Source organism: Lagopus leucura, unplaced genomic scaffold (genome assembly GCF_019238085.1).
Source record: "Lagopus leucura isolate 7727_CA_CO unplaced genomic scaffold, USGS_WTPT01 Super-Scaffold_100053, whole genome shotgun sequence".
NCBI classification, from domain to species: domain Eukaryota; kingdom Metazoa; phylum Chordata; class Aves; order Galliformes; family Phasianidae; genus Lagopus; species Lagopus leucura.
This window is the reverse complement of record NW_024962299.1, coordinates 1,172,923-1,186,053: the sequence shown is the minus strand read 5'-3', so window position 1 is coordinate 1,186,053 and position 13,131 is coordinate 1,172,923. Positions and strand designations below refer to the sequence as shown.

At 60.7% G+C, this 13,131-nt stretch overlaps 3 protein-coding genes across 4 annotated transcripts; 1 reads left to right on the top strand and 2 right to left on the bottom strand.

Annotated features, from left to right (window-relative positions):
- Nucleotides 1–618: 618 nt before the first annotated feature.
- On the bottom strand, nt 619–2,821 carry LOC122187958 (sulfotransferase 2B1-like). Its single transcript, XM_042885877.1, has 6 exons — nt 2,647–2,821; nt 1,673–1,881; nt 1,433–1,559; nt 1,265–1,359; nt 1,002–1,182; nt 619–926 (listed from the first exon to the last, which is right to left on the bottom strand). The coding sequence occupies exons 1-6, from the start codon at nt 2,783–2,785 to the stop codon at nt 811–813; spliced, it is 867 nt and encodes a 288-aa protein (XP_042741811.1). The 5' UTR covers nt 2,786–2,821; the 3' UTR covers nt 619–810.
- Nucleotides 2,480–7,134, top strand: DPEP1 (dipeptidase 1). 2 transcript variants are annotated; one of them, XM_042885874.1, is made up of 11 exons: nt 2,480–3,586; nt 3,972–4,122; nt 5,044–5,176; nt 5,256–5,388; nt 5,470–5,620; nt 5,712–5,781; nt 5,884–6,060; nt 6,142–6,226; nt 6,302–6,377; nt 6,507–6,642; nt 6,880–7,134. In XM_042885874.1, the coding sequence occupies exons 1-11, from the start codon at nt 2,941–2,943 to the stop codon at nt 7,060–7,062; spliced, it is 1,941 nt and encodes a 646-aa protein (XP_042741808.1). In that variant the 5' UTR covers nt 2,480–2,940; the 3' UTR covers nt 7,063–7,134. The 2 variants fall into 2 exon arrangements, with proteins under 2 accessions (XP_042741808.1, XP_042741809.1); XM_042885875.1 differs by having other exon boundaries at nt 3,553–3,586; nt 3,959–4,122.
- Nucleotides 7,135–8,022: 888 nt separating this feature from the next.
- CHMP1A (charged multivesicular body protein 1A) lies at nt 8,023–13,063 on the bottom strand. Its single transcript, XM_042885878.1, has 7 exons — nt 13,016–13,063; nt 12,806–12,825; nt 11,923–12,000; nt 11,408–11,554; nt 10,857–10,985; nt 10,410–10,597; nt 8,023–9,845 (listed from the first exon to the last, which is right to left on the bottom strand). The coding sequence occupies exons 1-7, from the start codon at nt 13,020–13,022 to the stop codon at nt 9,824–9,826; spliced, it is 591 nt and encodes a 196-aa protein (XP_042741812.1). The 5' UTR covers nt 13,023–13,063; the 3' UTR covers nt 8,023–9,823.
- Between the last annotated feature and the right edge of the window lie 68 nt (nt 13,064–13,131).

Genomic DNA, 13,131 nt, shown 5'->3' with positions numbered 1-13,131 from the left:
TGTCCCCATTGGGGATGTGCTCTCTCCTGGCAGGGTGCTGGCACAGGGTTTGTCCTTGCAGCCGTGCCCACATGCTGTGGCCGCATCCCTGTCCCAGAGCTGCACTGTTAGGTGTGGGGATGCTACCGGCCATGGGCAGAGCACGGTGTCCAATCCATCATATTTATAGTGCCTGATTCATCCCAATTAAGCCAGATAACAGATGTTGCCATAGAAACCCACTGGGGCTGCGGCTGCGTTCGGCCATTGGTGCAGGCAGGGGGGCTGAGACCCCTCCCCAGGGCTGTGTGTCCCCGTGTGCGTGTGGGGTGTGCGCTGCCACTAGTCGATGTTTAGTTGATGGGGTTAATTATCTCTTAACGATCTCTTTGTAAGGTCGCTGCTGGCAGTGCAGCCAGGAATGGGGCAGGCGGTGCCACAGGGCACCAGGGCAGTGCAGGAGACGCGGGAATGTGCTGGGACGGGGTTCCACAGTCGTGCTATAGGATGTCCCAGCCATCCTCCCACAGCCACACCCGGACAGTGCCCTGGGATGATGGGCCCCCACCCCGATAACGCCAGCACTTCCCGGCGCCAGAGCACAGCCTCCACCCTGGGAACACAGTGCCGGCCTGGGAATGGCAATAAATATTTATTCTTTCCCAAGCGGGGCCACGTTCCCCACCACACTGCAGGAAGTGAGGGGTCGGGGGTCACGGCCACTGGGGGACGGCGGTGGCGCTCAGCCGGGAACCGCCCCACCACGGAGCACGGAGCCGCTGCTCCCCATCGCAGGGACACGCTCTGTGTGCTGTGCAGGCTGCCCGTCCCTCACACCATGGCCCAGTGGGCGCTCAGCTCGCTGTCGTGCATCTCCTCGTGGTACACGCGGTCAAAGAGGGCGTTTTGCGGCGGTGAGAAGTGGGAGCGCCAGTCGCCCACCACGCCTGCAGGAGGGCAGCGCTGGCACCGCGCTCGAGGGGCACCGCTGTGCCCACGGCCCTGCCTCGTGCCCCCCTCACCTTTGCGCATGAAGCGGCCCTGGCTGTGGTCCATGATCTCGCGGGGGATCAGGGTGTAGTTGGCCATGGCGTTGTCCCGCATGGCTGCGAAGCTGCAGTGCTGCTCCAGCGCCAACAGCGTCTGCGGCTCCAGCGTAACGCCCAGGAATGCGCTGAGGCGCTGCGCTGTGCCACGCAGGTCCTGGGCACGGCAGGTGAGATGGAGGGATGGGAGACAGGGATGGGGGACGTGGGGATGGGGGATACGGGGATGCAGAGCTCACCTCGTGCAGCTCCTCATAGGTGATGTAGATGATGTCGAGGAGCTGCTGCTGGGCCAGCCAGCCCTTGACATGCTCAAACCACGAGCCGTAGTGCACTGAAGGGATGAAGCAGGTGACGGGGGCCAACAGCTGCCCCCAGCGTGGCCCCCACATCTCCCCAGCCCTTACCTTTGCCCTCCAGGAACTGCTGGAGGAAGGCGTCAAAGGAAACGGGGTCGGGCAGGAACTTGGCCAGGCGGTGGAAGTGGTAATAGGAGACCACCACATCCTTGGGGTTCCTGGCCACGTAGATCACCTGGTGGGGAGGGAACATGGGCTCAGGTTTTCCCAGGCTCAGCTGCCCCGTAAGCTGACTTACCCACAGCCATTGGGTTGCACCCACAGACCCTCGTCTGGGGGACCCCTCACCTTGGCCTTGCTGCCCTGCAGCCGGGGGCCCAGCACGCGGGCAGGCAGGTGGCTGGTGATGAGGCGGTGCGTGGCTGTGTCCTGCAGCGAGCTGCGGAAGTGGATCTGCTCCAGCCAGGGCGCCCGCTCCCAGTTGGGGATGGTCTTGGCTGGCTGCGCGTCCCCACCGCTGTACAGCAGTGTCAGGATCTCCTGCATCCATGTGGTGCCTGGGGAGGTTGCCGTCAGGGCACCCCCACCCTGCACGGGGCACCGCAGCACGGCACGGCACGGCTTGGTGCAACATGGCGTGACACTGCATGGTACGGAACAACATGGCACAGAGTGGCACAGTATGGCATTGCTTGAGACAGCACAGCATGGCATAGCAAGATATGGCATGGCATCACAAGGTATGGCACCGCATGGTGTGGCATGGCACAGCTTGGTATGGCACAGCATGGTATGGCGTAGCATGGTATAAAACAGATTGGGATGGCATGGCATGGCAAGGTCTGCTATGGCACAGCATGATACAGCACTGCGTGGCTTGATTTATCACTGCACGGCTCAGCACAGCAGTGTCACTTGGCACACGTTGCAGTGCAGCACGGCACAGATCAGCGCAGCAGGGCACTGTGTGCAACAGCACTGCATGGTGCTACGTGGCACGGGGCACAGCTGGACAGGCAGCGCAGTACAGCAGCACTGCCCCTTTGAGCCCCCACCCATTGCTCCGGGCTGGGGGTGGGGATGTGGCTGGGACAGGACTGCAGCAGAGGAGGGTGTGGGGTGGCCATCCCATCCTGCGTGGTGGTGGGGCCAGGACCTCCGGCTGTGGGGCTGTGCTGGGAGGGGATGGTGACTGTGTAGGGCTGGCCCAGCTCCTGGCCACGCAGGCAGTGCCGGGGCCCATTGGCAGCGATGGCTGAGTGCCAGAGACCTCCATTCCATCCCATCCCATCCCTTTCCCCTCCCCACCCAGTGCCACTTACCTGACTTGGGGTAGGTGACGATGACCACGTCGGTGTCACGGAAGAGGAAGTTGGTGGCAAACTGCAGGGACTCTGAGGTGTGGAGGTGTCCGGGCAGCGCGATGCCGGCAAAGGTCTCCGTTACCTCCAGGCGTTCCATGGCCCCGCTGTGCCAGATGTGATGGGACAGCCTTTAAATAACTGCAGAAGAGGAAGCCTGAGAGGCAGGCAGAGGGCGTGGGTAGGACTCCCCCCCCTCACCCACCCCCCGACACATTCCTGGCAGGGGGCCGAGAGCGGCTGCGCGGGGCCGGCATGAGGGGAGTGCGGCTGCAGGGATGGGGCTGTGGGGTTGGCCGGAGATGGGGCCACCATGGGGAGAATATGGCTGAGCCCATGAGGGATGTGAGGAGCGCCGGGAGGCTGCGAGCCCCCAAAGGGGTTGGAGAACTCGAAAGCCTCGCTGGCCTCATAGGTGATTCCCGTGCTGTGGGGTGCCAGTCCCATGCCACGCTCCATATGGTGGAGGCCTTGGTGCCCTATGGCTGTGCTCACTGTGCTGCAGAAGGGTTTTCAGCTCGACCACCCCAGGATGAGGATCTGGAACCGGTTGTGCCCTATGTGACTCCGCACCACTCCCAACACACGGCCACTGCAGCCCCAAGGCCACCCGTGGCCCTGTACACAGGATCCACTGCAGAGTGGATATGTGCCTCAGTTTCCCCCCGCAGCACCAACACCTCTGGCTGCGCCACCCTAATCCTGTCTCCCAGCCCACAGAGCCGGGTGGCCGAGGCATGGAGCTGTGGGGTGCCCTGGTGCTCGGCCCCCGCCCGCAGCCATGATGGGGGCTGGCTCTGGGGTGGCCGTAGCCCGTTCCAGCCCTGCACGGCACGCAAGCCGGAACACATATTTCAGAACCACGACGGGGAGCAGCTGCCTGAGTGTTCCAGGGCTGGTGGTGAGCTGGGGACAGGGGTACCAGGCAGTGTGTCCTGCCAGACTCCATGGCATGAGGGGCATGGGGCTGGGGGTGTTTCTATGGGGCTGGGGGTGCCAGGTTGGGGCGGGGGGTGCTGGGACAGGAAGGCCAAAGAGGGGATGGGAGCAGCGCTTTTTCCCAGCAGAAAAAATCTGTGCTGTGTTAGAGGGGCCGGGAGCATAACCACAGCTATGCGCGTCCCCATGTCACCCCGCGCTGCGCTGCAGAGGCCGTCGCGGTGCCCGGGCACTGCCGGGGTTGTGGTGCAGGGTGCAAGGGTGGGTTTATGGCCCCAGTGCTGGTTATTGATTTACCACGGGAAAGAGCAGTCAGCAGTGTGGGAACACTCAGCGGGATCCTGCAGCAGCGGGGCAGCGATCTCATCCACCACCGGCACACCACGCGAGGATGCTGCGCAGGATCGTGCTGCTGCTGTGCCTGCTGCTGCCCTGCTCGGGGCAGACGTTCCTGCAGGAGGCTGAGCGCATCATGGACTCCACACCGGTCATCGATGGGTGAGCACAGCCACGCATCCGCTTCAAAGCTTGCATGGCACCGTGGGATGGGCTCTCGGTTCCCTGAGAAATCCCCAGCACAGAAAAACCCAAGGACCTGCCTGGGAAATGCCCTCACTGAGCACCCCGGGGACACCACATAGGAACGGCGCTGTCCTGGGAATGCCCGCATGGAGCACTCGAGGGACGCGTGGGAATGGCCCTACAGGGGGATTCCATGTGGTACCTGGGGCTGTGTGGTTGGGGGGAACCCCAGCAGCCAAGCCAGGAGTGGTGCTGGGAAGCGGTGGGGTCAGGCTGCCCCAGGGGAAGTCCTGCAGGATCGTGTCCTTAGGGATGTCCCCAGTCCTCCACCATGCTACCGTTCCCAGTGGTGCCCACATGGCTATGGGGCCATCGTGCAGCCCAGAGAACCCCAGGCAGTAGGAGTGGAGCTGTGGGAGCCAAGGGATGTGGGGCAGGGGGAGACCCAGCTCTTCCCCAGTGATGCTGCTGGGCCCTTAACAGCATGCAGTGGTGGTGACATTCCTGCGCAGAGATGTGGGGCTGGAGCCATGCAGGGAGCAAGGAGCAGGTGGGGATGAGTGGGGGGGGGCAGGACGGGGGGGGGGGGGGGGGGGGATTTCTGCAGGGGAACCACACCCCCAATCCTGGGCATCACTTCCTGGTGGCACAGATGGATGGGTGGGACAGATGGATGGATGGAGGAAGGGGCAGGAGAAGGGAGGGGCAGATGTGGAGAGAGGGAGGGGCAAAGGGAAGGGAAGAGGGAGGAAGGGGAGGATGGATGGATGGGTGGATGGATGGTGGGGGATGAATGGTGCCTAATGGATGGATGATGAAGCAGGGAGGCAGATGGGCAGCCAAGTGGTTGGTCAGTTGGACAGACAACCCCCTGCTCTCACTTTCTCCCTGGCCCAGGCACAATGATCTGCCCTGGCAGCTCCTCAAACTGTTTAATAACCAACTGTTGCTGCCGGCATCCAACCTGACGCAGCTGAACAACACCCACACCAACATCCCCAAGCTGAACACTGGACACGTGGGCGGCCAGGTGGGACAGCAAGCGGGGCACGGGCACCAGAACAGCCCCTGCTGGGGCTCTGGGTGCTCACCTGCTGCCATCCCCCCAGTTCTGGTCGGTGTACGTGCCCTGCGACACGCAGAACAAGGACGCAGTGAAGCGCACGCTGGAGCAGATAGACGTGGTGCACCGCATGTGTGAGCTGTACCCAGAGACCTTCGCCTGCGTCATCGATAGCGCAGGTGAGCGGCGGGGGGAATGGCTGCAGGGGCACAGGGCTGTAGGTGTCTGTCCCCAGCTGAGAACTCTCTGTGCCCCTGCAGGCATCGAACAGGCATTCCAGGACAAGAAGGTGGCCAGCCTCATTGGTGTGGAGGGCGGCCACTCCATCGACAGCAGCCTGGGTGTGCTGCGCACCTTCTACCGCCTGGGTGTGCGCTACATGACCCTGACACACAGCTGCAACACACCCTGGTAGCCCACTGTGGGAATGTCGTCGGGATGGAGGGGATGGGGATGGGGATGGGGCTGAGGCTCGGGGTCTGATGCTGTCCCTGTGGCACAGGGCTGACAATTGGCTGGTGGACACCGAGGAGGAGCAACCCGTGCACCACGGCCTCACAGCGTTTGGGAAGGTGAGTGGGATGGAGGCAGGTGGCAGTGCTGTGGACCAGCCAGTCCTGAGGGCGCAGTGTCCTCATACTGCCTTGTCCGCACCCCTGCTTCCCTCCCTGCAGAAAGTTCTGGAGGAGATGAACCGCCTCGGCATGATCGTGGACTTGGCTCACGTCTCAGTGGAGACCATGAAGATGGCACTGGATGTCTCCAAAGCTCCCGTCATCTTCAGCCACTCCTCTGCCTACAGCGTCTGCCCACATGCCCGCAATGTGCCCGACGATGTGCTGCAGATGGTGGTGAGCACACGATGGGAGCACTGGGGGGTGGGAGGGGGGTGCAGCACAGTGGCACAGGGCTCAGGGCCACCTCTCCTGCAGGCCTCCACGGGCAGCCTGGTGATGGTCAACTTCTACAACCAGTACGTGACCTGCAGCAACGTAGCCACGCTGGCTGATGTCGCAGGTGAGGGTGCGGGCAGGGATGAGGTGGGGGCACAGTGCCACCCCATCCCCTCACCCGACCCCTCTGTGCCCACAGACCACATGGACCATGTGAAGAAAGTGGCAGGCGTTGAATCCGTCGGCTTTGGCGGGGACTACGATGGTGTCACGGGGTAAAGTGGGTGATGGCACGTGGGAAGCGGGACGGAGTGGCCAAGGGTTGATCCTGGGCATGGGGTGTCCCCTGGGCATTGCTGGATTGGGGTGCTCCCATGTCAGGCTCTGAGCTGTGGGTGCCACAGGCTGCCCACGGGGCTGGAGGACGTTTCCAAGTACCCTGCGCTGGTGGCGGAGCTGCTGGCCAGGAACTGGACGGAGCAGGAGGTGAGCGCAGCGCTGGCCAAAAACCTGCTGAGGGTGTTCAAGAAAGTGGAGGAGGTGAGTGGGGCATGGAGAAGTACAGGGGGGCATGGAAATGGATGGGGCAAAGGGATACACGCTGGGCACGGGGATGTGGAGGGCACTGGGGTGCACTGGAACGTGGACAAATGGGTCATGAGGATGCATGGGGAGAATGGGCAATAGGGTGGATGGGGGACACGGAGAGCAGGGGTCTGAGCAGCATACAGAGATGCACGAAGCACCCTGTGATGCAAACTCGCCCTGGCCCCGCAGGTGAAGGAATCCCTGCAGGGCACACTGCCCCTCGAGGAGCCCATCGCCTTGGAGGAGCTGGAAGGAGAGTGCCGCACCAGCTATGGCTACGCCACCACCACCACCACCGATGCCAGCCCAGCCCTGCCCCTGCCAGCAGCCCTGGTGCTGCTGCTGCCCCTGCTCAACACCCTGCTGCCATAGTGCCCACGTCCTGCCCCAGCCCGGTCACAAAATAAAGCCATCCCGCTCGGTGTTCGGGCTGTCACCGCACCAGGAGTGAGACATCACTGTGACAACATGCGGCCAGGGTGGCAGCAGGGCTGCCTCCGCAGGATGCTTACATTAATCATTAGCTAATTAATTGGCTACTCAATCATCTTCTTAGCAATTTCCTCTCACATTTGGGAACAGCCTGTCTTTGGAGCGGAGGCAGCTCTGGGCACCAAGAAAACAAGCTTGTGCAGGAGAGTCATCTTCCTGTGGCATTCACAATTTGGCTGAGGCACAAAGCCCACTCTGCCAGCAGGGAGCGGGGAGGGGATGAGCCCCAGTCCCACCAGGATGGCACCCATGGGTGGTGGATGCTGGTGGCAGGCCTGGGTCTGCGTGGTGGGGAACACTGGAGCTTGCTTACTTCGTGGAGCTGGGGGCTTCCCCTCGGCAAGCCCGAGCTTCTCAGAAGGGCAAGGGAAAGGTGTGGGGAAGAGTGCAGTGAGCTCAGCAGCCCAAAAACAAAACTGGGAAAAAGGATCTAGAAAGGAGGCAGCCGTCCTGGGCCGTGTTGGCTGTGCCACGGCTGCAGCAGTCCCTGCTTGCCCGGTTCCCCAGCACAACCACAGGAAGGGAAGCGGTCCCTGCGGGGACGTGCCTGCTCAGCGTCCTCAGCACATCAGAGGCTTTCTCCTGAGCCACCCCCAGAGGCTGTGACCCCCAGCAGGCGCTGGCTGCCCTTTCCCCGGGCAGGAAGGCTGAAGGAATGGGCCTCTTCCTCCTCAGCTCGGCCCACAGCGGGTCCTCTGTCCCCAGCTGCAGTTGGGTTTTCAACCCACAGCAGAGAACAGGCACAGCCCAGAGCCCCCCTCTTCTGCCTAAACCCCCATGCACACCACGATGGATGTTCAGATTGTTTATTTAAAACAGCATTAGGTAATCAACAGGGTTTTGGAGAAGAAAAAAGGCAAACGAGACAAGCTTTAAAAAAATACCACCACGGATCAAGACACAGAGAAAAATCAGATGGGAAAAGGGAGTGACTCCAGGGGCACAGTCTCGGTCACCCTGAGCCTAATCCCAGTCCCCCAGCCCCACACATGGTGCCCATGCAGGGCCAGGAGCCAGCAGCAGTGCCACTCCATGGTGCAGGCACCTCCCATGTCCTCGTCACCACCCCGCATCCCTACCGCAGCACACGAGGGAAGAAGGCTCTTTTGGTCACCAGCCACGTGCTGTCACGGTCATTGAACTCAGAAAAAATAATCAAAGCAGTGAGAATTGTTTTTGTGACAAGCGCTGCGGTGTCTGTGACCCTGGGGCTGGGTGCCAGCACCGGAGGATGAGGGATGGAGCTGCCTGCCCTCTCCCCACACTGCTGTTGCCCTGCTGATAGCAGTCAAGGTCCCACTCCCACTGCAGCTGTACTTGACTGAAAGCTCCCATTGCAGCATTGAAGTGAAGCTGCCACGCCACAGCAGGGCTGGCTGCATGCTTCACAGCTTGGCTCCAGCACTACAGGGCCAGGCAGCTGCAGCACGCTGCTTGCAGCCTGCAATTCCTCCTTGTGAGAGGCAAAGGAAACTTCATTTCCTTCCTGTAAGCTGCCAATCCACCCTGTATCTTGGTGGGCAGCGAAAACCTCAGCCCAAAGGAAGGCTCTGAGCAACTGTGTTCCCCTGTGGGTTGTGGGAGCAGAGCAGAGCAGAGCTCAGGCACACCAGAGACGCAGCAATGTGGGGATAGCAGAGTGGGAGCGACAGCAGGGAGAGCCAGGGGCCAGGCACAGAGCAGGGCTGGATGATGCACACTCAGGGCAGTTTGGTATTTACACCAGCAAACCCATCCAGTGGCAGAAGTCTGGGTCACCAAGGCTGAAGGCAGCTGAGATCCTCTCCCAGCTGCAGGGCACTGGGCACGGAGCGGGCACACGGTGAGTCATGGCACAGAGAGCTCACTGCCACACCGCACTGCTGGGAGGTGGAAGATGCAAGGATTCGCACACACAGGCTTGTGCAGGGCAGGAGGAGGGTTTTAAAGGTCACTTTGTGGTCAAGAGAAGCAAAGGGGGTTGGCCTGCCGTGACGAGGTGAATCTGCAAGGAGAAGGCTGCAAGCAGGGCACCCACATACGGCTACGGACCGAGCAGTGAGGGCTGGGCAAGGGCACCGCTTCCTGCAAGGCACAAGCCCCACAGAAACACCATAGCCTCCCCCCAACCCCTGCTGTAAATCTTCTCCATGGGGACAGACACTTGCTGTAGGTCCCCAGCAAAGTGCTGCCCACAGTACAGAAGCCCAAAACTAGGTAACAACAGAAGCAGGCAACACAGGGAAGAGGCAGGCAGCCAGCACCCCAGGAGACACTGCGACCCACCTCCAGAAAGATTCATTTAGTGTTAAATCACATTGCATCACGGGACGCTGCGAGAAGCCGGCAGCGACCCTCAAATGAAAAACACCCTAAAATAAGAAACAGCAAAGTACTCGTCAAGCCCAGAGAAGGGCTGTCCTTGGCTCCACAACCCCTGTCGGGATCTCTGCCTGCTCTGGTCACTACTGCACCCCAAAAGAAGAGTCTGCAGGGAGGCGGACAGGGCTGGGGACACGCTGCTGCAGGAGGAGCTGGCCCTGCCCAGCCAGCAGGTCAGAGCAAGGATGTGATAGAGGCAGAGAGGAAGGAGTCCTGAGTCCCTCCGTCCCCATACACCATACAACCAGCATGGCAGCAGTCCGCAGGGGTAACAGGAGATCTAATTCCTCAAGGCAGCCAACCTGAAAGGGAAAAGAAGAGAGGAAACTGGCATGAGAGCAGCTGGGAACAGCCTGAAGGACCTGCCAGCCAGGCCGTGCGGGACACAGCTCTGCACAGAAGCCTCCAGAGGCACTCCGGCTGCAGCCTCAAGGGGAGCAGCAGGGAGGGAGCAGGGAGAGGAAGCTCATCGGTTCCTCCTGGGGCAGTTCCAGCAAAACAGCCTGTTCCTGGAGCTGATTGAAGGTCAGCACCAAGTGTTCCAGAGCAGTAGCAGCTGCGTGAGGATGAACGCAGAGCAGGGCGGACGGTTCTGCTCCGGATCGAGAGAAGCCAGGTGCCAGCAGCCACCCCCACCACTAAGTAACCGAATGGTACTTTGCCTGCCTGCACCCTCCCCAGGCCTCACAAAGCGCCACAGGGGCTGCCTGGCAGATGCTGCAAGCTCTAGCTTGCCTGAGCTTGTACCACCAAGGGCTCAGCGTCCACTCAGCCTGCATTAAATCACTGCTCGCATCAGTGAGAGACCCCTGGGAAGAACTCAAAGCCGCCTCAACACGAGGTGAAGGACCTGGGAGAAAACAAACCTCCGTGACAGCTGGTCTTCCTGGGAGCGCATCGAGCTCTCCCCTACTGCTGAAGCACCCTCAGGGAGCTGGTTGAGCTGGTCCATGATCTCCAAACCATTCTCCTCTGCGATCTGCACAATGAGGCTGTCCACCTGCTCCTGTGGTGTGGTCAGCGTGGTAGCGGAGCTCATGGAGTCCTCCATGACCTGCAACAGAGACAGCCTGTCAGCCCACCTCATGGGTAAAGCATAAAGGGGGAGGTGCAGTCTTCCACAGCTCCATCTGAGCAACCTCTAGCTGGGACAGCACCTTTGCTTTCCTTCCCTTGCCTGCTGGTTTGCCCCTTTATACAGCAAACACTTTCTTGGCTAGGCAGCAGTGCTGGGTCCTGCCCAATGTCTCTCATACACCTGAAACACAGAGCAGTCTCATTCACCCAGACCCCTCGAGGCCATCTCCTCTTACCGATGTATGAACATCCAAATTCTGAACCTGCTGCTCGAACTTATCCATCACTGCAGACACCTTCTGTAGGTCCATGGAGCTCAGAGCTTTGTCCAAAGCCTTGGTCACCTGAGCCATGTTTTTTGTCACCTGCAAGAGGATATTGCTTCATGGATGCTGTCCAAAAACAAAGGCATCCCTGCTGAAAGTAAAACCCTGGCACACAGCCCGAGGCAGAGCACAGCCCGAGGAACCACAACACTGCAGCTCCAAGCAGGACGGGTCCCAGCCCACTTCTCTGTAAACACACATGCAATGGCTAGCACAGACAAGAAAGCAGGCATGAGCCTCCTTGATTAGAGCCATAATAAAGCAGCCTGGAGAGCTCTCTGTGGGCATGTCAGAAGCTTCACTACACCAAGAGTGACTGGGCTCATTACAAAGCTTTACAGGACCCTCATCTGAGAACAAGGAAGTCCAAGGTTCAAGGCAGATGAGAAGGGAGGAGCCAACACTCTACACAGGGCACAGACTGCTCTCAGAACCCCGTGCTGAAGAACAAAGGCTCTTACCCCCTTCATTGTCACTGCTGTCTGCACCTTGGAGGCTACCGCATCCACTCGGGAAGCCATGCGGAGCCAGTTCAGCCCCTCGTTCTTCTTGCGGATGGCATTCTCTGCATAGACACGAGCACACTCCACATTCTTCTGCTGAAGGGCCTGGAAGAGCAAAGGGCAACCGCCTGCACCAAGAAACCACTCCATATTTATAAACAAGCACTCCCCTTTTCTGCCTGACAGACTTTCAGCATGAAACAGCTCATCTGCGACCTCTGTAAACACTGAGGACACCCTTGGAAGGGAATTAAATCCCTCAGTGTCACAGTGACACACCACATCTGCTCAGCAGATTCAAGATCTCATGGTGAGACTTCAAAACATATTGAGAGCAAGAGAAGAAACCGCCCCTTTTTCTCCACCCGTCAGCAGCACACAGCTGGTGGGGCACAGGAGGAGGCAGGGTCTCCAGCTGCTCAGCGCAGCATCCAGATGCCAGCATCACCACTTGGTGACAAACTCCCACCCACCTTCTTGACTTTGGCTTGTTCCGCCTTGGAGTCCTTCTCAGCTTTTTTGGCAAGTTTCTCCAGCTGCTTTGCTGTGAACTGGAGAGAGAGCTGCGGGTTAGTGCTAGGACACAGCAGGGGAGCCAGCAGCAGTAGCACCTCTGTGGCACTGGCCACTCACAGGGCACACACAAGGTGCCAACATGAGCTCTGTGAGCTGCTACAGCTTCCTAGCTTAGGGATCCATCAGGTTCTGATGAGGTGTCAGCTCCCTCCAGGGCTGCAATGCTGGCTGTACGAAGGGAAGCTCCCAGAGTACACAGCATGCTGAGGGCCAGTTTTCTTGCTGGGGAGATGGGGACAAGTTTGGCAGTGGTTGCCTGAGGCAAAAGCTCAGCTGATGAGCTCCCTCTTCCCGTAGCTGCTGGCAGCAACGAGCCAAGCACAGCAGCAGCAGCAGCACACTGTGGATCTCTGCAAGCCAGGGTGTTCCATTCCAGTCACTGGCAGCTCAGTTGTTTTTTTTGTTGTTGTTGTTTGTTTGTTTAAATGTGTGCATTATGATTACTCTTACACCCTGCACTCCCTTCGTCTGTCAGCTAGGGAAAACCAGAGCAGCGCCACCCAGACGCCCTGTTCATGCCAACACCGATGGGACAGGCCCTCCTCCCGGGGGCGGCTTTGCCACTGACACCGGAGCGCGAGCATCGTATCGGGGCGCAGGGCCGAGAGCAGCTGCGCCGGGCGGATTCGCAGACTCGGCCCTCGCGCGGACAGCGGGGCACAGGACGGGAGGGGCCAGGAGGGGCTCGTGGCCCAGATGGCGTTACCGGCCCCCGGTAACGAGGGCGGCGCGGAGCAGCGCTACGTTACGGAGCTGCCGGAGGGATTGCCAGGAGCTCACCTTCAGCTGGAAGAGCGTGTCTGCAAGAGAAAGAGAGCATCGCCTCAGCGCCGGGCCTCAGCACCGCGACACACCGGAACCCAGGCCGAGACAGGCCGAACCCAACGCACCCCGCCTCGCTCCACGCCGGGAGGCCCCACAGCCCGCACGCAATACGGCGGGACCGCGCCAGGCCCAGTACGGCGGAGCCCCCCCCTCAGCTCTCCTTACCGTCCATCCTGCCCCGCCGCCGCTTCCGGGTATCGCCGCCGCTTCCGGGTGCGGCCACTGCTGCTTCCGGGGTGCGCGCGCCACCCTGTGACGATGGCGCCCCCTGGCGGCGGGGC

What these genes read in the sequence shown, in the direction of transcription:
- DPEP1 (XM_042885874.1), top strand. Translation starts at nt 2,941, where the DNA reads ATGAGGGGAGTGCGGCTGCAGGGATGGGGCTGTGGGGTTGGCCGGAGA. An exon ending in CTGGACACGTGGGCGGCCAG is followed by an intron (nt 5,177 to 5,255) that starts GTGGGACAGCAA and finishes CCATCCCCCCAG; the next exon opens with TTCTGGTCGGTGTACGTGCC. An exon ending in TGTTCAAGAAAGTGGAGGAG is followed by an intron (nt 6,643 to 6,879) that starts GTGAGTGGGGCA and finishes CTGGCCCCGCAG; the next exon opens with GTGAAGGAATCCCTGCAGGG.
- LOC122187958 (XM_042885877.1), bottom strand. Translation starts at nt 2,785, where the DNA reads ATGGAACGCCTGGAGGTAACGGAGACCTTTGCCGGCATCGCGCTGCCC. An exon ending in CGTCACCTACCCCAAGTCAG is followed by an intron (nt 1,882 to 2,646) that starts GTAAGTGGCACT and finishes CAACCTCCCCAG; the next exon opens with GCACCACATGGATGCAGGAG. An exon ending in CCTATGAGGAGCTGCACGAG is followed by an intron (nt 1,183 to 1,264) that starts GTGAGCTCTGCA and finishes TGCCGTGCCCAG; the next exon opens with GACCTGCGTGGCACAGCGCA.
- CHMP1A (XM_042885878.1), bottom strand. An exon ending in CAGCAGTGACAATGAAGGGG is followed by an intron (nt 10,986 to 11,407) that starts GTAAGAGCCTTT and finishes ATCCTCTTGCAG; the next exon opens with GTGACAAAAAACATGGCTCA. An exon ending in GAAGACCAGCTGTCACGGAG is followed by an intron (nt 9,846 to 10,409) that starts GTTTGTTTTCTC and finishes TTTCCCTTTCAG; the next exon opens with GTTGGCTGCCTTGAGGAATT.